The sequence below is a fragment of the Colossoma macropomum genome, unplaced genomic scaffold, assembly GCF_904425465.1.
Source record: "Colossoma macropomum unplaced genomic scaffold, Colossoma_macropomum, whole genome shotgun sequence".
Classification (NCBI taxonomy): domain Eukaryota; kingdom Metazoa; phylum Chordata; class Actinopteri; order Characiformes; family Serrasalmidae; genus Colossoma; species Colossoma macropomum.
The window spans coordinates 10,011,725-10,034,888 of NW_023494804.1; the positions used below are offsets into that span (position 1 = coordinate 10,011,725).

The following is a 23,164-nucleotide window of genomic DNA, read 5'->3' on the forward strand; positions in this document are numbered from 1 at the left end:
TCAACAAAAATCTTAAGCTTTCACTTTGCCAGACCAAACATGTTCCTATTGTAGAGTAAACTGAAGGATGTTAAATTTGTGCTCCGTCAAGTTTAGATGAGGACAAAAGCTTGCACAAAAGTATACAGCGACCAAGAGCCCTTACTGAAACAAAGCTTAGTTGCCACACAATGAGTGAGCAATATCAATACCATGTGGTGAGGTTGAGATTAAGGCACTTGGCTAATAGATATCAACATGTTTGCTCTTGTGTTCATTGGGCAATACTGTATAGTAGCCTGTACTTTAATATAAGGCTAATATCTAGGGCTTAAGACCATAAGACTGAATTATTACTCAATTATTGCAGGCTGCATGTACCAGCGGTAGCCGTATGGGATCAAATGACTCTATAGCTTGTAGAGAAGTTGATACTTTCCACAGCCTCTTTACAAAAACTTAAATTCCAGATTAGAACACGGTGAAATGTCTGGTATTTGGCCACCATCCAAAACCCTTTCAGGTCATTAGGGTCTTACAGAGAAGAGTCTTCAGATGAAACAATTATTCACATTTTAGTTGACCAATTTATGTACTGTATAACATTGTCTTTTCCCAAAAAGACTTATATCCCAAAAAGACTTATATATGCTATATATTGATATCTAGCAAACCGAAATTACTCTCCCTGTATTAGAAATTGGATCTCTGGTAAGAGATGTTTAGCTGTTTCCTCTATTTGTGAGTGGCCTCTTAAGACCATTGAATAAGTCAGCGTCTGCTAAAGAGCACTTAGAGCCCAGTCCGAGAGGAGTAGAATGATTGTTCCATAAAGCCAGCTATACAAACAGTTCTGGAACTCCCTCTACTGGTGGTAAACTGTACACAACACTGAAACCCAGGAGCATTCAAAAACAAAAAACTGCTGTCGACAAGGATTTTTATTGACAAGAGTCTCCAGCTCAGCTACAGTAAACCATGTTCAGTGATTTTTCGTAACAGCAAAGAAAGACGAGAACGTGTAACTGTGCAAAAACAATACAGAGGAATACAGCAGCAAAATTTTTCTACAGCAGAGAGTCATTCTAACAATTGAGGACAAAAAAATTTGATAATACAAGCTTTTTCCACGGTCATTTCCACATGTAATATAATGCGTCTGAGAATATTTAATACTGTATAAAATTCAGAATCAGCGTCACGGTGTCAACAATGCCAATGTAACACCTTAAAGACTGTGCGGCGTGTGCTATACAAATGGTCCATTATCCTTCATTTGATTGTCAGATTAGATGGATGGTTTTGAAAAAACTGTTGATTGATTGAGATGCTAGTCGACGTATTGACAATACTCCAAGACCCCAGGGCCTTTCTTTTTTGAGTTTCTTTATAGACTTATGGCATGGAATTCTTTAGAAAGGAGCTCCAAGTTTGTTTAAAACTTCCTTCTAAACTCCTGAATACTTCCGGGTCTCAGTATATGCCTACAACTTTTGACTCTTTCTGTCCATCTCCCCTCCTAACCTTTGAAGCTTTCTTGGTGAAAACAGTCACGTTTCGTTTTTTGTCCGAGGCCCATGTGCAGTCTTCACCATCTTGGCGCTGCTCTTTGTCTCCTGCTCGGAACTCTCTGACAGGTTGTCTTTAGATCCATTCTTCTTCTGCAGAAAGAAAAACACAGGCATTTCTGAACCACTGTATAAAAACATCTCCCAGCAACTGGTCATCTGCCTAAACCCACTATCTGGAAGAAAGCTCGTCACATCCACACAGACCACGACCTGATCTTCCAAAATATCTGCAGCTGTGTGGAAAGTAAAAGCAATTCCAAGGGGGAAACGGTATATTCTACAGTATACAGTATATTCGACAACCAGGACTAATACATCGCAATACATTTTAGGATTTACTGCATTTTGTATGGAAAGCAATAGCTAAGCATAAGTCCATTCAAAGCAAACACCTGTAGGTGAAGGAATGTGCATAGCTAGTATTCTAGTGTAGTCATTCTCAGTCCCAGTTCAGTAGAGACCCATTGCTATGGCATTTTCCCTGCTCTATAACACTCAGTGCAAACGCTTCATGACGTGAAGCTAACGCACAAATGCGCAAAAATAAAACTGCACAGAAGTTATTTGCAAGGAAGGTGATTGGGAAGCAATGCTAAAGGGCAGCAGTTCCCAACCTTGGTCCTGCAGAACCCCCACTCTAAAGAATCAATGTTTTTCAAAGAACCATTTTAATAAATAACACAAAATGTGAAGAACGTTTTGAATTAAACTTAAAGACAGTTCTATACAAATTAAAGATATTTCCTAGAACTGTACATCCAAGCCAAGAACCATTTAGGAACCTTTATTTTTAAAAGTGTACCTAAACTTAGGAAGGGCTTGTTAATTTGCTTTAGTTGGGTAAGAGTGGTAGAGCTAGAGATCAGTATTGAAATCTAATGCTTTTATGCTACTCACTAAATTTAAATTATTCAAAAATGTTGTTCAAGGCCAACTTTCAGTATCTACGTCGAAAAAATCTAACTGCTGATAAACATAGAAAAAAATGTAGACTACAGATAAACATATTACTGACATACTAAGTTTGTTGAACTAATCTAAGTACAAATACAAATAGCAGTGTCTTTGCAAAAACAAAGATACACAGTGTCATAAATGTGAAGCACCACTCTTATAAAGCACTAAAGTTACTTGAGCGCTAATAGCGACCCCTTGTGGAGAATCTTCAGCCTGCTAAATATGAGTGACTATGTTTCAAGCCAGGTCAATGAAGTGCTTCACATCTGAAAAACTCACCACACTGTTTAACATCTAAAGGTTTTGGGAACGATTTGAATTTTTGGAATGGATTTTTTGTAACATCTCTAAAAAATAAAGTATATAACAAAAACAGAACTTGTGTGTTGTTTTTTTTTGTATAACTGTATTAGTTACTATACATATGGAGATAACAGAAATAACTGAATAAAGTATTGTTCAGGAATCAGTATCAGAGTTAAAGTATTGGCATCATTATTGAAAGATTTACAATGATACCCAGCTCTAGTTAGAGCAGTGAAACCAAAACATGTGCTGGGTGGGGGTACTTCAAGACCAGGACTGGGAACCATTTCTCTAGGGAACAGAAGTGGGTGTGACTGACCTGTGAGGTGGAAGTGCTGGACCCGGGCACGTCTGCAGTGCGGGTGACAGGGAGTGGGGGCACCAGATCAGTCCGAGAGCTACAGAGGAGTGAGGGTCAGGGGTGGGTGTCAAAATACAATAATAATAATAATAATAAAAAAAAACATAAACGGACAGTGATGACTTTGATGTGAATGAGTTCAACCATTGGATCAGTTTGTTTCTTGTCCCCTGTCAGTGACCTGTGGAGGGAAACATGATCTCTGCACAGATCAAAATTGCTTGACTCCAGACTTACTTGACCTCTGAGAGGACGGACCTCTCGCCGTCGGAGCAGTGCGAGCGCCGGTACTGCCGGAAGCTCCGAGGAGAATGAGAGTGCCGGATGCGGATTGGATCACCTTGGGTTCTGCAATGAGATACGTGCAGTTACTTTGCACACTGGGTTTTTGGAGCAGCTAAACGCTAAATCCTTCCTTGCCCTGATGTGCAAATGCACTCTGCAGACTGAGAGTCTGTTAAAGCATTAAATTTATAGCATGTCCCACCAGGGATGGGTCTAGAGATGCAGCATACTGAATTATTAATATTGTATTATGAACACCTTTGTGTTGTGAAGAATACAAAGAAGGAGAAGAGATGACCTAGTTTAGCAACGAGGGCGCTCTATTTTAAATAAGACAGCTTATTCTGTTCTGAGGTACATATTACAAATTATTTGTGTACCTTATTTACAGTATCTCTGATAGAAGAGAACTGTTTGCTGCTTTTAAATTGACAGCCTTACAATCTACAGTAGAAGCAAATGCTTAGCTTTGATTACCAAGTGAGATTATGGAGTGCTAGAAGGGTGGAAAAGCCTCCCAGATGGCTTCTAGGCACCACTGCTACCACAATCTAGGTGTTTCCTTGGTTTTCATAGCATGTTTGAATGTGACATGTGATAATAGTGTTGGGATTTTTGTAAAGCCACTTTAGACGCTTTTAAAAGAGAATTCTTTTCCTAGGGAAGAATTCCTTTCCTACATCTTTATGTAATCTTAATTACATTTATATACGTTTATACATGTACAACCCCGCAAAATGTAAAGAAACAGAGAATGCATTGCGTTTAAACTTTGTATTTAATTTAAAATAGTACACAAACAATATATCAAATGTTGAAACTGAGAAATGTTATTGTTTATTGTAAAATATATGCCCATTTTGAATTTGATGCCAGCAACAGGTTTAAAAAAAGTTGGGACGGGGCAACAAAAGGCTATTAAATTTGTGTAATGCTAAAAAAACTAGGTGGGCAAATAGCGCAACAATTTAAAAATAGCGTTTCTCAACGTAAAATAGCAAACAACTTGGCAATTTCATCATCTACGGTATATAATATCATTAAAAGATTCAGAGAATCTGGAGAAAACTCTGTATGCAAGGGACAAGGCCGAATACCAATATTGGCTAGCTGGGATCTTCGGGCTCTCAGGTGGCACTGCTGTAAAAACAGACATGATTCTGTAGTGAAAATCACTGTATGGGCTCAGGAACGCTTCCGAAAACCACTGTCTGTGAACACAGTTCATCACTGCATCCACAAATATGCAAACTCTACCATGCAAAGAAGAAACCATATATAAACAGGATCGAGAAACGCTGCCGCCTTCTCTGGGCCTGAGCTCATTTAAGATGAACTGAGGCAAAATGGAGAAAGTGTCCTGTGGTCCAATGAATCAAAATTTGAAATTCTTCGTGGAAATCATGGACAGTGCATTCTCCGGGCTAAAGACCACCTGGCTTGTTATCGGTGCACAGTTCAAAAGCCAGCATCTGTGATGGTATGGGGGTGCATTAGTGCACAAGACATAGGTGACTAGCACATCCGTGAAGGCGCCATTAATGCTGAAGGATAAGTACAGGTTTTGGAGCAGCACATGCTGCCATCCAGACAACGTCTTTTTCAGGGAAGGCCTTGCTTATTTCAGCAAGACAATGTTAAACCACGTTCTGCACATATTACAACAGCATGGCTCCGTATTAAAAGAGTCTGGGTGCTAAACTGGCCTGTCTGCAGTCCAGACCTGTCACCACTGAAAACATTTGGCACATTATGAAATGAAAAATACATTAAAGGAGACATGAAATGCTGAGCATCTGTAATCCTTTATCGAGTAAGAATGGGAAAGCATTTCACTTCCAAAACTACACCAACTGATCTCCTCAGCTCCCAAACACTTACAGAGTGTTGTTAAAAGAAGAGGTGATGAAACACAGTGGTGAACATGCCCTTATCCTAGCTTTTTTGAATCATACTGCTGGCATCAAATTGGGCATCAAAATGGGCATATATTTTTCAAAAAGCAATACAATGTCTCAGTTTCAACATTTGATATGTTGTCTTTGTACTAATTTCAATTAAATATAGAGTTTACATGATTGGCATGTCATTACATTCTATTTTTATTTACATTTCGTAGTGTCCCAACTTATTTGGAAACGGGGTTGTAGATACTTTGACAGGCCTTTTGTCTTGGCCTTGGAACCGATCAGAATCTCATCCATTCCAATCTACCAACAGATTTCTCCAAGCCCAAATTCAGAGACTGCTAAATTATATCCATTACCCAAGCCATTTCAATGACAGTCTACCAGCATGAATGAGGCATAGGAGAGATTGCTTCACTCACTCTACTTTCTTATATGGAATCTCCTTCAGCTGTTCTTCAGTAAGGCCAGATGGATCCACCAGCTCTTTCCTGCACACAAACACACTATTATAGACATGAGTGAGCATACTCAACACAACATTATCACAGCCTAGCTGGACTTTAATGAATGCTCTAGGCGTTAATTCAGCATTAGGGATTTTGTTTTGTAGACTTGCTGACTATCTTAAGTGGGCATTGTGATAAAAAGACAGATTTAGACCAGTTACACAGAGTCTATGAACACCAACAAGGAGTATATAGTACCTGCATGAACTGCATAGTAACAAATACATGATTGATTTGCAGCCCATTACGATTATCCTCTTCTTTTATTTGTTTATTTGTACCAATTGTTTTTGGCTTTTGTTTTACCTACTGGTCCTGTTGTTTTATAATTTTTGTTAATGCTGAATTGAGTAAAATCATTGTACTCATATTTTTCACAGCCTTTTAAAAAAAGTAGCGCTGTTTGAAAGCTTTCACAAACATAAAATATCGTCCAGGCTTATAATGTTATATTTTTGCTATATTGCCCACACTTAGTCTTATAGGGAAGAGTAAAGTAGTCAGGCTTGCCTTGAGAGCGTTGAAGAAAATGTGAAAGGTTTTTGGTTTAGTGAAATTAGTATGACTTACTGAATATGTTTCCATAACTGCTCCTTAGCCTGCACATCAGGACTTCTTCTACAAAAAGAAATAAATATACATTCATATTAATCATCGGTCACCGGCATTATGATTTAACACAGGATTCATACACAAGGGCCCACACAGAAACATCTGACTTAAGTGGCCTATATTTTTTGTGCTTAATTTTTTTTTCTGTGCATTTGTAACAGTTGTGTGGCTTTACATATCAAACATATTATTATATGACCATTTTCCAACCTCACTTTATCCTTTACAATCAGACTGTTTTTGTTACTGTGCCTTTAAGAGTGATATATGTAAATGATCTCTGTTCTGTTTGGCTGCTCTGTATTGTGCCTCATTTAGCAGTCTGGGCTGAAACACTTCGGCGTATAACTTCAGCACAAATGGGCGGGGCTAAACTGTGGAAGGCTGATTAGGTGGATATACAGTTGTATGCAAAATTTTGGGCACCCCTTGTCAATTTCCATGCACTGTTGTTGATTTTCTAGGTGAAAATATGTGAACACATCCTCTACAGAGAACACATTTCTACACATTATAATGCACAGTTACTGTTAATTTGCTCAATTTACCAATTTAAACTCAGCAAATAAGTAGAAATTGTGCACTAAAATGGCCATATTTAAGTTTGTTCCATGGAGGTAGTGTTAACTTGTTTTCACTTAGAAAATCAACAAAACAGGGAATTTGACCAAACATTTGCACATGACTATATATAAATCAGTTTTTGTGACATCACAGAAACAGAAAATTTAAAACATGATGTTTTTGCAGGTCAGTTTCGATATATGGACCATATGGACTGGGGAGTGAACAATATGTTTTGATACTTTAGCCATGTAGTCCCTTAAAACTGCCCAGAGCTACATGCTAAAATGTTTGTCCCTGATTATGCTTTAATCAGTTCAACTTTAGTCCGGAATAAGGCAATGAGACAATTACAGAGGCACAATTCATCTATCAAATACGAATAGATGACAAAACACGCGGCAAAAATATGCCTTTTAAGGTGTATTTTTTCAACACACAACACTGTCACTTTTGTTTTGTCAAGAACTATTTTCTGGGAAGGTGCAGAAGGTGCTGATGGATGACTCAAGCACAATGTTGTCCTTTTCATATGTTCTTTTCTTGACATATTGTGAGCACAAGAATGCAGAAAGATAATTAATGTCTGCCACAAAAGTTGGCCAAAATTTTATGTGCAGCATCTTGTACAGTGTGACATACAGTAAGAGTACATGGTCACTGTTATGCTTTCAAACTGCATGGCAGTGTAAATGTGCTTTACGAGCAAGAGCAGTCTGATTAAAGGTACTAACGATCTGGAACGATGGCGTGAGCGGCGATGGTTGGGGTCATTTGGGGTTTTCTCCTTCTGCCTGCGAAGCACAGCCTCCCACTGAGGGCCCGAGTCCACCATCTCATTTTCCTGACGAGACCTGCAGCAAGCACAATATTTAAAGAATGGCGGAAATACGTACACCATTGTTCAGTTTTCACGGTTTCCAATAATACAAAACAATAAAAAATTATTTTGTTACAGATACATTTGTAATTCTAATTTGATGCTAGTATTCTTCAACCTCACAGATTTCAAATAATCTGTAACTGTAAAAATGAAGATGTTTTGGATGTGTCCAGAATAATGAATGATTTAGCAATGAAAGTAGATAACTTGATAAGAAAGAACTACAAATAGATCAGTGTATATTGTGCATTATTTACATTATTTGGGCTTTTGAATGTCTGGAACCACCATGCAATTTTCTTTTTCAAGACACATGTATAAAATTATTGCACTACTTTATAGTATATTATAACACAACTACTTTATAACCTAATAAGTTTCAGCTCATTAGTATAAAGCGGTAGAGCATGAAGAAAATTTAGATGTGTCCAGTGTGATGAACATCACTGTAGATTTTTTTCAAAAGTTTTTGAAAAGTGTCATTTAAATCATAGATAACCAAGTTGCATTTTTTTTTACTATAAGCTAAACAGCCATAGGCATTTTAAGATGTATTTTACAATTTCAAGAAATTCAAGAGGTGAAATTATTATTATTATTATTATTATTGCAAAAAGATAATTAACTTCTTGAATTTCTTGAAAAAACATCTTAAATGCCTATGGCTGTTTAGCTTATAGTAAAAACATCTAAACTGTTTAAATTATTATCACAAAGCAATGAATTATTAATACAAAGCTAATTCCAAAAAGCAATTTGAGAAAGCAATTAAAAAAAATAAAAACAGATAGCAGAGGTTTGTAAACTGTCTTTTGTGGATATTTAATTGAAAACAGCACAAAGAAGAGATAATACTTGATCTTATTGATTTTTGTAATTTGACGCGAATTCCAACTTTGATATCTGCAACACATTCCAAAAAAGTTGGGTCAAGGGCAACGCAAGTTTGTGGAATGATCAAGTACACCTGTTTTGAAACTTTCCACATGTAAGCAGGTGAACAGATATCAGATGGTACAATCACGACTGAGCATAAAAGGAGCATTCACAAAAGGCTCAGTCAGAAAAACAGCATGAGTGAACAGTCCAGCAGCTTAAGAATGAGGTTTCTCAATGCATGACTGCAAGGAATTTAGGAATTTCACCATCTGCAATCCAAAAGATTATTAAACTATTCAAGGAACCTGGAGAAATCTGAATGTTGTGTTCTCCGGGGCCAAAGAGGAACAGGACCATCCCTCAGTTCCCAAACATTCACTGAATGTTGTTTAAAGGAAAGGTGATGTAACACAGTGGTAAACATGCTCCTGTCCCAACATTTTGGAACATGTTGCAGATGTCAAAATTAGAAGAGGCATATATATTTACAAAAAACAATAAAGTTAATAATTAGTTGAAACATTAAATGTCTTGTCTTTGTACTTTTTCCAATTGAAAACAGGTCAAAAAGATTTGCTCCTTTCAAAAAGGATTTCACTTCTTTCTGTTTTATTGGCATTTTATCTACTGTCCCGACGTTTCTGTAATTGGGTTTGTATAACAAGTGATTCCAAACTCTTGAATGATAGTATATAATTCACACATTTCTTTCTGTACATAAAAAAAACTTTTTTTTTAATAACTTGAAGGTCTTTACCGAATAAAACAACGTTTCAGTGATTCCTAACTGAGGTGATGGACAAAATCTTTTGTCATGCTCTGTTTGACCCTAGTGACTCACTTGTAAAACATTGTTCAGTAGCATTGTACACAGTTTACAGCAGTTTCTATAAGAAGACCACTAAGGCAGGGGCTTGCCATTGTCTTTAGATAACGTGTGGTAGATTCCTTACCGGTTCCTCTTTTTACGATGCTCCCTGTTGGAATTCTCCGACTCGCTGCCACTGCTGGTGTTGCCACGGGAACGTGATCTGAGGGGGCAACAAAAGGGGTTAAAAGTTGAGGAGAGGGCAAGATGAAAAATAGTCAGACACAAAAGGGAGGAGAGATATAGGGAAGGATTTCAGATGTGGTACAGAACAAAGCCTCTGCCTTTCATCTGAAAGTATGTTGTCTTTTGTTCCTTAGCTGAGATGGAGGGGTTTTAGAACATACTGCATGCTGTTGTTCTACAAAGATGCTACTTTTGATATGTGAGGCACATTAGTTCAAGCCTTTGGTAAGTTTGGTAAGTATTTTAAATCATTTAACACTTGTACCAAGGACATGCTTAGGAAGCTACACAAACTGTTACCAATCCCATTAACTAAATTTGATGCCATATTATGAGATTGCGTTGTAGAATATCATGGCATGCAGCCCCACTCATCAACATTTTCATTCATAACAGCCATTAAGTACAAGATCATTTTTCAGGAGATATATCTGAGGGGATTAGACACAAGATAATCCACTTGCGTAAGGAAGGGGAATGTCAAAGATAATATGTGAACAAAGGAATTTCCAAAACTGGAGGTAAAAAATGATTGAAAGATAATAGGACTCCTAACAACCACCTGTAAGACCTGGGAGACACCAAAACTATCCTCATCAGATAAACAGCACCTAAAGCTTTCATCTCTGAGAGAGAGGAGAAAATCCAGCTCCACTCCTGCGTCAGATCTGACAAAGCACACAAATGTTTCTGTCCATCCTTCCACTGTGAGAAGACAGCTCAACACTATGAGTCTGAAAGTATGTGTAGCTGTCAAGAAGCCCTTTACTGAGAAAAGAAAGTGGACACAAAAGATCTTTTGCTGATAACAAATGGACTGACCACCCTAGAGTCCAGACCTCAGCATCAGTGAATGTGTTTGGCATTACTTGGATTGTGAGAAGCAGAAAATGCTACCAACTTCTAAGACTGAACTTTGGAGGTGTGGAAAAATATCCCTGCAGATTTCTTTGAAAAACTGAAAGCAAGTCTACTGAAAAGAATGGAAGCTGTAATAAAGGTAGAGTGGACACACTAAATACTGCAATAAAAATGATATTATATTTAGTGCTCTGTTATATGTTTGCTGGGTTATTTTCTGCATAATAAAATGAAAATAACATGAATGAATTAATAAATTACTTGTACATAATGACTGTTTTTACTGGACATTAAATAAATGAAAGGGTGGTCTCTGATTTTTGCACAGTAATGTGTGTGTGTGGAATGGACACCTTGCAGTTCACTTTTAAAAACCAAGAAACAGACTGTTTGAAACACATATCATCGCAATAAAGACTGTCCAAGATTACTTAGACAAAATCTTGGGTTACACTTTATTTTGAGTGGTCCTTTTAGATGAAACAAACACTCAACAGACTCGGAGTAATGTGTCAAAAGCATATGAGAGTTAGGATCAGGTTTTGGGTTGAGGTTAAAGTTAGGATTAGGATTAGGGCCAGGATGAGGGTTAGGTTTTGGGTAAGGTTGGTAAGGTCAGGTTTTGTGTAATGGAAATAACATATTAACAACACATCTACTTAATGTAATTAATGTTTCAACAGAACATCTACAAGATATTTACTTCAATGTACTCAGATGTTGCACTACTGCTGCTTCACTGTTATGTTGTTGATGTGTAACTGATAATCTGTTAAGAGTTTATTAATCATTTACAAAGGACCACTCAAAATACACTGTTACCAAATCTTGTCCCCTTAACTCTCATTCAAAGTTAAGTACATTTTATCCTTCTCCTGTAAAGTTACCTTCTTGGAAATACAAGGTTTTGGTCTGACAGCAATGTTATGTTGTGTAATTGGAGAAAAAAGTATGTCATACTTTTATATTATTTCTCACTTGTAGCTTGTAGCTCATTGAAACAAGCAATATTCTTCATATATATGCAAATATGCATATCCTAGTCTTTTAATCAATGTTACATTTGTGTTTATAAGTAGCAGAGGGGATATTTTACTATAATTTGAATTTGATGAAAAGTTATTGTTGTGCATACAGTCTTGTTTTGTAGAAAGAAAAACTGGGTTGTTTTTGTTTTTGACATTGATACAAATGGATAAAATATTGGAAAAAAGTGCAGATTCAAACCTTTTGATGCAGAATATAACCAAAAGTAAATATAATTAATTATGAATATCATTACATCATTTCATTTAAATACTATAGCAAAATGACAGCAATAGCTGCAGACCTGTCAGAGTTTGAACACTCCTACAGCATTTGTTGTTGAGATGTAATGAAATGAATGAAGTGCTCTACCTTCTCCTGTGCTGTTTGCTGGCTGGGTCCTCGCTGCTCTGGCCTCTTCTGTAGAAACACGAGCGGAAGCAGGTTTGTTTAATCAGGCTACACAGAAACACTAATCTTAATGCTGTAGGCTTTCAACACATTTAATCTTCCCCATCAGCGCCTTCATGCATTCAGACCGCAAAGAGAGCGGCTCCCCAGACGCTTTGATGGTTTATCACTATTTATTTATTCGGAGGGTTTCTTTCATCGCTGCCTAGCCTACGGGAAGATCTTTCTGCCTCCCTCCTCAGAGGTGCCAAGCTCCAAAAATTCATTACTACTGCTATTTCCCTGCTTCCCTTTCCAGATTTAGAGTCATAGGAAAAAAGCAAATTGAGGATTTGCTGGATTTTAGAAACCAGTACAAAAATAATAAATGATGTGGTGACCAAGTGTTGAAATAGTACAGTTAATTCCAAACAGCATTAGAGAAAGCTGAATGTAAAATCTATCAGGTTTTGTTTTAACACAATTTGTTAACAGTGACAGATCAGTTCTGCAGCTGTGCTGCTCTCCAGTGTGAGCTGTTACAGTGTTCTCTCACTAGAGGGAGTCCGTGTACTGCTGGTTCACTTCCACAGATGGGACCATCCTTTTAAAGGCTGCCTCTTTCAGTCAGAGTCCTGTCATCATGCACTAAAGCAAGAGCCACATATGCATGTAGTTCCCTTCAGAATTACATCCATACGCAAAAGTTTGAACATTCTCAGTCAAATTACATGTTTTATTGATTTTCTAACTTGCAAATTAGCAAATTTTAGCATATAGTTTCTGTTGTATTTGCAAACAGTAAACAGTAATTGTGTATTAAAATGTGTATTACTTGACCAGAGGCGCTCAAACTTTTGCACTGACTCTCACATCTTGATCTTCACTCTTCACTCATTTTTGCAAATAAGTATGAAAATAGGAAGAACCTTTTAACTGGTATAGAACCTTTACATCCTGTGAAGGTTCTTTAACCTTTTTAAAGGTTCTTCACACTCATCTCTTTATCAAATATGGATCTTTAGGGAACCAAAAGCGGTTCTTCTAGGACACCAACCCTCCTCCTGGAGATCTACTTACCTGCAGAGTTTAGTTCCAACCTGCATCTAAAAAGCTGCCTCCACTTATCTAACACTAAAGCATCTGATCCAGCCAATCAAAAGCTTCTGAAGAAGTTAATGAGCTGGAGCAGGTGCAGCAGACTGTGATTGGAACTAGACTCTGCAGGAAGGTAGATCCAGAAAGGTAGATCTCCAGGACCAGGGTTGGTGACTGCTGTTCTAGGGCATTGCTCAAAGAACCCTTTTAATCTTTCAAAAAGACAATAATTGTTCTAACAAATAAACTAAAAATATTTTCAATGTTTTTTAAAGCATTTTTTGAAAAATTAAGATCTCAGTGAAAGGTTAGATTTCTTATATTTTCAGTATATAATCAAACTAATAAATAGCAAAAACAAACTTTTTTCAACAGGATGAAATATGTATTATTGTCTGTACAGGGAACTGTATGCTGTACCCACACACACACATTGAGCATATGCTTCACCTGTGCCTGGCTGTTTGAGACACCTCGTTCTCGCTGCCTCCTGAGGGTGACCGTCTGCGGGCGTTGGGGAATTTGGGGGATTTGTTTCGCTCACTGGCCGAGTTGTACAGCCCACTGAGGAAGAAACACAGAAAAACAGAGTTTGAGCTGGTCATGCTGAGATAGTTACACAGGCCGAGCGAGCTGTGGGCTGCTGCAGAAAGCTTATGCTGTGCAGCAATGTGGAATAAGAGTTAAGGCATTTAAGGGCCCATATTCTACATTTTTCTTGTATTTGTTTGAAAAAAATCTGAAAAAAAAACTTTAGGCACTTTTTTTCAGATGTGTGGATCCTTTGGAGAGCTGCAATGATCCATTTTCTTTCTTTTTACAGCCAGAAACAGCACAACGTTTAACTGTTCCACTCCAGACTGTCCGCAGGAACAACACTCTACAACACTTCAACATGAATGGGCAGAGCTAAAGAGCTGTAGGCAGAATGAGCAGCCATACAATGTGGACCAAAACCTATATGGACTGAGGAAGAAATGGTACATTTTGGTACATTTCACATAGTAGTTCACTCAGGCTTTATTCACTCTGCAGGGCAAATCTGACTTGTTTCTTGTATCTGACGTTTTAGCCTGACTGTTTTCAAATTATAATGGCCAAATCTGATTTGTATGGTCAGACTGTAGTCGCATTTGCTCACATATCCACATTGGTTGCCATAGTAAATACACACATGTGCATATGCTGACCAGGCAGGGCAAAACTTATTACAAGTTACTAGAACGTTGCTATCGGAGCAAAACCTTGTACTGAACTTTTTAGGAGTAAGAAAAACATTTTTTACTTGTAATGAAAGCCAATGTAAAAAAATGTTTTCCAAGTAATTATGTAGCATAAGGTGATATTTGACTTTTTACCAATAGCATATCTAAAATAACGGGCTAAAGGTGAAATCAGTGGTACCAGTGGTCTGATGTCTGGGCCTCTTCTTTGTCTATGTGGACAGGAATGTCTGAAATCTTTTTCAAAACATTACTAGACTGGGTCTAGATCATGTGTGCACAACTCCGGTCCTGGAGGGCTGGTGTCCAGCACAGTTTAGCAGTTTCCCCTACTCAAATGCATCCACTAAACCTGGGAGTTAACAGATGAGTGTAATCAGGTGTTTTTGATCAGGTAAATCACCAAACTCTGCTGGACACCGGCCCTACAGGACTGCAGTTGTGCACCCCTGATCTAGATAGTATTGGACTGCTATATATTAATCCCCTCTTAGTATCTGAAATATTCTTAATTACCTGTGAAACTGTGAAACAGTGTTAAACAACAGTGTTGGTTTTTTTTTTGCCCCCTATCCCACCCCACCTACATTTAACTAATCAGTATATTGATGTGCTTTTGGAAGAGGACGATAAAGGAACAAAAGGTCTTGTGTCAAGTGGTCTGTTTGCTTTTGTTTGAAAGCTTGAAAACCAATGAACATTTAAAGCTATTATTTAGATATTAATTATTAATTATTAAGATATAAACAAAGTCATTCAGAGTGGTTTGATGCGAAACGGTTCATTGTGGAGAAACTTACCAACTGATTTCTTTACAGTGGGGTCGCAATGTCTACATTCAAAAAAATGAACCGAGTTTTTTGCCTTAAAAACTGAATATATGTCGACACCAAATAAATTATGTTATCTTTAAGTAACAGGTTTAGGGAAAATGAACAGAAATGAATGAAAGTACATTTCAATGTAGGAAAACTTTTATTTTGAATTTCTGTTCTATTTTATTTTGAACTTCTTGTCGCTTCAGCATGAATGGGCAGAGCTAAAGTTCTGTAGACTGAAAAAGTGGAGATATGTAAACGGAGAAGTTTTCGTGACATCACAAAAAAACAGGCTGTTTTTTCTAACATGGATTCAGTCGTAAACAGTACGTTCTGAAAGTTTAATAGAGTTTATGATATGGGCCTTTTAAACTCTCTGGATATCTAGTTCCTATAACCACCACTGTGAACAATTCTGAAACTAAGTTTCTCTAGAATGGAGCATTTTGCATCAAACCCACTCTGAATGACTTTTACATATTAGCAACTGAATTATACAAACAAGGAGTCTGATTTATTATACTTATTTTCAAGTAGGTTAGAAGGAAAATCCACTTGACCTCGCTCTTGATCCTTGTGTCGAGACAGCTGGGGTATTTGCGTGTCTGTGAATTTGTACGTGTTGGTGTGCATTCAGGCAAGATTATCACAATCTTTATCCATCCTTAAACACAGTACACAAACAGCTCTCTACCTCTGCGGTGCGTTCTCGTCCCAGGGTGCAGTGGGCTTGCCGGGCTGGTCCTCTGAACTGACCTCTGTCTTGGATGCTTTGGGGCTTGAACAAATGAAAAGGTCTTTCAGATCGTACTAAATGGATTAGAATGAAATCAGGAAGCTGTTACTCTTTATCAAACAGTGAGTATTAGGTCAGTACCTCTTAGCTGGGGAAAGTGTGGTGTTTTTAGCCTGGCCTTCACTCAGGGAATTTCCTGCCTTTGTGACCGATCTGCTCACATTGTTCATTCCTAGAAGACACGTTAAGGGAGTATGAGCACCATTCCACATATTGTTTGCTGTAACAGAGCACTAAATCACTTGGTTAGTTTTCTGGACACAGGAGGGTACACTTGGACTAAGGGGACCAGTGGTCAAAAAATCAGCCCATTAGGTACAGGTAATATATTACATTTTTTCAGATTAAATCACTATTCGGACAGGATTAGTTTTACATGAGGAGATAATGTAAATTTTACCATAATTTCTCAGTGATTTTAGTCCAAATGCGCCATGTTAGTCATTTTTACCGATGCCGCGCTCTCGCTTCGGTAAAGATTCTAGCGTTTTTTACTTTCCATAAACGAACGGTAGAAATAACCTCAGGTTATATTAATCCTGTGTGAATTGACATGTTGGTAAAAATGCTGTCATATCCTATTGAATGGAGTTTACTATGCATGGAGGCAATCAAAGAAGCTTTTACTTGTGTTCTCTGTGGCTAAAATCAAGCTGATATGTAACATTACTGTCATATCTCACATATACAACTCAGAACATGTAAAAATGACAGAAAAAAGTTTGACTTTATGTGGTGATGTTTACTGTTTGCTGTGAATTCCCAAGCTAACAGCAATGCCAATTCACTTAAGACATCAAGAGAAGTGGTTAGGGTAAAGAAAATAATGGCTAAATTAAATGTCTTGGCGGCACGTGGATCAAGTAGCCACTCCTATCTCTGTCATTTAGACTGAGATTTCTAATTCCATGCGAATTGGTCAGAAACATGGACATCCTGTGGTAAACTGGCATTACTCCCTCTCCCCATGGGAAACTTATCCTGTCTGAATAAGGCTTAAGACTGCTGACTTTAAACCCACCAACAAAAGTTGACTTTTTGGCCCTCTTAAAGTGAAAGTTTGGCAAAAAAGGAATGACACTGTCACAAGTGTTCCTTAATTCAAATGTAGTCAGTCAGCCAAAGACTGATTGTATGAAGGCTTAGTTTTGCTTTTTATAGATAACGGTATGTCACATGGTGTTACAAACTACATAAGCAAGTAGGAAATGGGGGTATAACTACATCAAATGGTTAAACTGGGTTTTGGGGTTGGGGGTTGTTTTTTCCTTTGCTTTACCTTATAGTTTGACAAAAACTAAGCTTCAGCTCAAATGGTGTCACCTTATGTGCTCCCACGTCCACTTCAGAGTTAAGAACTGTCTCAAAATTACTGGAAGAAAAAGTGCCATAATTGTTTATATAATTATTATTATCTCTGTAAGTATAACTGCTGGTACTTCCAGGAAGCTCACTGATGATGTGTCAAGAAGCATCAGCAGAATAATAGCATAATAATAACAATAATAATAATAATAGCAACACTTTTACTCCTGGTAATCCTGAGATGGTTTCTAACTCTGAAGCGGATGTGGGAGCAAAGAAAGTGGTCATGTTTGAGTTGAAGCTTAATCTTTGTTAAATAAAAGAACACATCATAGTTCAGTTGTGGTTGTAGTATACTGTCATCTTTAATTTAGCCATGACAGTGTAATCAGTCTAGTAACTGAACGGAATGCATCTTTTTCTCATTTGGATTCAACCAGCCTTCAACCAGTGCAGCTCAACAGCTACATCAATCTCATCTATGTTAGGTACAATGAAAGTGGTGATAATGTAGGACATCACAACATCCAACATTTTTAACCTATTAACTGTCGCCCCATTTTTGCCAGAATACCCAAAGTAAAAGGAGAACTGTTCCCACATACTCTGGACTACAGTCATGATCTTGGTCTCTTTGGGAAGGTAACACTCTCATGTTTTTTCCCACCATCAGAATAGTTGTATATATTACTGACACAGAGTAACAGAGGCTAGAATGGAGGACTTTATTTCCGCCTGACTCTAAACTGATCTCTGACACTTGCCGTGTTATCAAGACCATATGTTTTGGATTATGATGTCTCTGTGGATAAGAAAAGGCTTTGAAGGTAAGAACTCACAGATTTGCTAGCGTTTGCTCATTTAGTGTTTATGTTGCAAATGAGACGATCGTTACTGCTGTGAATAACAGATCATAAAATGGTTTGACATTTTAAGCTTTTTAACGGTTTACGGCATCAATATATGGCAGAACAATTTGATGCATAAAAATTATGTTAAAAAAAGTGAAGTGAACGCTTCGACAGATGTGTGTACTGTTATAGTGATGCAGATGAGGTTAAAAGTTACACTGCTATGACAATCCTGGCACCCCACCAGGACATGCATGAGATAAATCAATAACTGAACAGCATTTAAACCAGCAGCAAATATGTTTTTACTGTCACTGGTGCTGTTACCGTGGCAACTTATTTAACTGCTGCTGGGCACAGGCCACAGTGCAAAACTAAAGAAGCCAAACTGTGGACATACATACCTTGTTTGACTGCCTACATTTGAGATAAGAGGAAAGACTGTAAACTTAATTTTTCAATTATTTCAAATTATTCTTTTTCAAAATACACTTTAAGCATCTAGGCCATCCATCCTTTTTCCTGTTTGCCTGTTTTACGGGCTCTGCTGCCATGCACTTTTCTCTGAAATTAGTTTCATCTGCACTACACCAGCTTTCTGTTGCCCTGCCAGATAGTAAGTGTGTTCATCTCCACGCATGCCTGGGAGTTACTGAAGTGAACCTAATCTCACAATTGATATAATTATCTTGGGTGGAACTGGAACGACATCCAGCAGGTTCTACATTCTGAACAACAGGATCACCGCACACCTGTGTCAAAAGCAGCATGTCAGAATGTGAATTTTTGTCTTTTGTCAATTCAGTGTTTTCATTTACACAGCTATGCCAGATGGTGTGAAGCCGTGTACATGCCAATATTCACAGCAATGAATGCCAGCTAATGTGCTATATTTACTGTGCAGCAGGATTTTGGAGTAGGTTAGTATCATGTAGGTTTGCTAACCTGTGGGCTGAGCGCTCCTCTTGGGGTAGGTCTTACTGCGGGTCCGCACCACCTCCAGGTCTGGCCTGGGCAAACCTACTAACTGATCCTTACCCATCTGCATGGCTGTCTTCCCACTAAGAAAAGGAAAAGTAAGGAACACGTCAGACTTTTTCAGCTCTGGGAATATCTTAACTTCTTAAAGAGGTAATCTGGCCAAAAATCTAATTGCCACCAAACAACGTATCAAATTTTCCTCTTAACCCCAGTCAAGTCAATCAGCAAAGACAGGTTTGGTGTCTAGTTTGTGTCTTTAGCTAATCTAACAGAAGTAATGAAAGTTAGCATTGTGCGAACTGCTTGCGTAAGGGAGGTCCATAATGCATTTTTCTGAAGGTGAAAAAAACGTGAGGCGCGCCACATGGTCTTTGGTTGTTGAAGGTTCACACTGCATTTTTAACACTGCATCTGGCTGCGCATTACTGCTAAGCAACAACAGCATCTTAACTGTTAATCGTTCAGAGAACACCAGCAGCTTCTTTGTTTGATTTTGTAAATGTTCTTTTTTGTCAATTTTCTTTACTCAGTGAGGGATTCTTGGCAGCTGCACATCCTTTCAGACTCATAGTGTTGAGTTGTCTTCTCACAGTGGAAGAAGTGATTTTTTCAGATCTGAAGCAGTTTGATTTCCTCTTCTCTCTCAAAGATGAAGCTTTAAGTGCTGTTTATCTAATAGGAAAAGTTTTAGTGGACTATCAGGTCTCCCAGGTGGTTGGTAGGAGTCTGATTTTCTATGTGTCTTTTAATCATTTTTGGGACTCCAGTTTTGGAAACTTCTGTTTTTTCACTTATTGACCTATGACCTTCTTTGTGCAAGTGGATTATCTTATTATCTTATACCTTCTCAAAAAACAAACTCCTGAAAAATGAGTACACCCCCTTCCTATAGGCATCTGTAGTTTATATGTAGTACATATGTAGTTTATATGTAGTACAGTTTATATGTAGTACACATATGTTTATATTTCAAGATAAGTTTATATAACTGATCCTCTTTTGTTTATTTACATTCATCCTTGATATATTAATAGTTATAATATTTGTAGTTTGTGTTATGTGCTGAACTGCGGCATCATATAAATCAGTGTAAAAGCTTTAAAATCAATAAACAAAATTTTCAACAAAAAAAAATTTTTGCACAGTACTTTAGATGGAGAAGAAATGTGTAAAAAAAGCTGTACAAAAGGAGAATGTGTATTACTGGTATCCAGTCATTAAGATTATAGTGTATTGGCTAACTTTTAGCTTGAGAACTCTAACGCATTATTATTCATGAACTCTCTTATTTCAACAGTAAAGGACACTGTCCTCCTCCCCCTCCACGGATGTCTGGGTGAAAAATGAAAGTTACTAACCTGTAACGATGTCGGGAACCGAGAGAGCCGAGTTTCGACAGCTTTCTTGTCAACGTGTTGGAGTCATTTTCTGGCATTCTAAAAACACATTTAATAATTTAGTGGAACAAGAAGAAAGTGTGATTCATGCATTATTGAGGCTCAAAAATAAAATCTTATGGAGGACAGAGACAAATTATGTTTCCAAGTCCTAATGGATTGTTCATATCAGCAATGTTTGCAAATAACTGTAATCAATTTGCAATTACTGCCTAACAACAGGAGTGAATAGTGGTATTTATCACATGAAAAATCGATGGTGGCTTTAAATAAAGTATAATTTCAGACATAGCAGACTGATTTCCAGTGTAGTAGATTTCAACACCAATAAATTCTTCATGGCAGAATCAGTAGCACATAAATTCGCTAGAAACAGAATAGCTTCAAAGAAAACCCCCTAATTGTGCCTATAAAGGTGATTCAATTAGGGAGCATTGCACACATTTATACCTCTGAAACTTGCTCCTGGAGACAAAATATGCACAATTTAATTCCTTACAGTGTCTCTATACTTCTGAGACGGAGCCCAGCTGTTCAGAAGTTTATTTTAATGAGGCGAATTATAGGCTGAAACACACTACAGAGAGCTTTTGGCTCTTATTAAAATTCATAGCTTTAAAGTGCACCTCTGCAAAAGGAGCGCTGCTTAACCACGCAGCAGAAAAGTTAAAAGCCTACACGTAATGGAAAAACTCCAAGGTATGCAGTCTGCATATAATAATTCTTCTATATAGGTTTTATTACTGTTCACTCAGAGCTGAGATCCCAGTGAACACTGTACATGCAATAGCAGTAAAGAAATGGTCAATGCAAAAATGCTAGCCATGCTAATAATTTAAAAAAGTGAATTTGCATTAGTGACTACTAGCCATCATTCATTGTTAGCTACAGTACATCAGCATATTTAATGGAAGTATTTTTTTTTTACTGCCTCCTTTCATCTCTGCAAGGTATACACTGAAAAAATAGCATCTTGTCAAGTGAAATGATCTTAAATCTAGTCAATATATCTAATATTTCCCATTTTGAGATGGTTGTGCACTTATTTTAAGATTATTCAGCTTAATTCTAGAATTTTGTACTTGTTTTACGTAGTTTCATCAAGTAAAATCATCTCTCTATACTCGCAGATAATTTTACAGGTTTCAAACATATTTCTTAAAACAAGCAAAATTATCTGCCAATATAGTGAATTACTTCTAATTACAATCTCAACAGGAGAAATATTATAACCCTAATTCCGAAAAAGTTGGGAAGCTGTGTAAAATGTAAATAAATGTAAATAAAAACAGAATGCAATCATTTCATAGAACATATATCAGATGTTGAAAGTGAGCAATTTTACCATTTCATGAAAAACATTAACTCGTTTAGAACTTGATGGCAGCAATGCATGTCAAAAAGTTGGGACAGAGCCACATTTACCATTGTGTAGTATCCCATCTTCTTTTAACAACAGTCTGTAAACCTCTGTGAAGTGAGGAGACCAACTGCTGGAGTTTTAGGAGAGGAATGTTGTCCTATTCTTGTCTGATGTAGGATTCTAACTGCTCAACAGTCCTGGGTCTTCTTTGGCCCAGAGAAGACGGCGGCGTTTCTGGATCACGTTGACATATGGCTTCTTCTTTGCATGATACAGTTTTAACTTGCATTTTGTGAATTGCACAGCGAACTGTGTTCACATACAATGGCTTCTGGAAGTGTTCCTGAGCCCACGCAGTGATTTCCAGTGCTTTACAGTTTTCAATGCAGTGCCGCCTGAGGGCCCGAAGATCATGAGCAATATTGACTGTCAGCTGTGTCCCTTGTGTACAGGGATTTCTCCAGATTCTCTGAATCTTTTTATGATATTATGTATTGTAGGTGGTGGGTTATCCAAAGTCTTTGCAATTTCACATTGAGGAACATTTTTCTGAAATTGTTCCACAATTTTTAGATGCAGTTTGTCACAGATTGGTGAACCTCTGCCCATCTTTGCTTCTGAGACACTCTGCCTCTCTAAAATGCTCTTTTTATACCCAGTCATGTGAGTTAGTTGCAAATTGCTCCTCCAGTTGTTTTTATTAGTACCACTTACTTTTCCAGCCTTTTGTTGCCCCTGTCCAAACTTTTTTGAGATGCGTTGCTGCCATCAAGTTCCAAACCAGTTAATGTTTTTCATGAAATGGTAAAATCAACATCTGATATGTCTTCTATGTTCTATTGTGAATAAAATATGGGTCTACGAGATCTGCAAATTATTGCATTCTGTTTTTATTTACATTTATTTACATTTTACACAGCATCCTAACTTTTTTGGAATTGGGGTTGCAGATTTATTTATCAACTATCTTTAAGATAATTTTACTTGACAAGATACCATTTTTTGCAGTGCAGGGTTCAAAGCCAACTTGATTAGCACAGCAAGCAAAAAATACATAGAAGTCTTCAATCTATCTGTATATACTGACTTAAGAAGGGAATAGTCTGTGTCTATGGCACTGCTCGTCCTAGTCCCAAAAGATTTACATGTCAAAAAAGCCTCTGACAAGCAGTCAAGTTCGATTTTTCC

General features: G+C 37.5%; 1 protein-coding gene across 1 annotated transcript in view; it reads right to left on the minus strand.

The window, feature by feature from the left end:
• Positions 1–902: 902 nt before the first annotated feature.
• epb41l4a (erythrocyte membrane protein band 4.1 like 4A) overlaps positions 903–23,164 on the minus strand; it is an 89,264-nt gene continuing 67,002 nt past the window's right edge. The window contains exons 11-23 of the mRNA XM_036595049.1: positions 20,575–20,652; positions 19,181–19,296; positions 16,161–16,251; positions 15,978–16,061; positions 13,693–13,806; positions 12,127–12,174; positions 9,767–9,844; positions 7,786–7,905; positions 6,446–6,493; positions 5,789–5,857; positions 3,412–3,522; positions 3,133–3,211; positions 903–1,640 (exon numbers count right to left, since the gene is read on the minus strand). Of these exons, the coding sequence (XP_036450942.1) occupies positions 1,530–1,640; positions 3,133–3,211; positions 3,412–3,522; positions 5,789–5,857; positions 6,446–6,493; positions 7,786–7,905; positions 9,767–9,844; positions 12,127–12,174; positions 13,693–13,806; positions 15,978–16,061; positions 16,161–16,251; positions 19,181–19,296; positions 20,575–20,652 (1,147 nt within the window). The 3' untranslated portion in view covers positions 903–1,529. The remainder of the gene's footprint in view (positions 1,641–3,132; positions 3,212–3,411; positions 3,523–5,788; positions 5,858–6,445; positions 6,494–7,785; positions 7,906–9,766; positions 9,845–12,126; positions 12,175–13,692; positions 13,807–15,977; positions 16,062–16,160; positions 16,252–19,180; positions 19,297–20,574; positions 20,653–23,164) is intronic.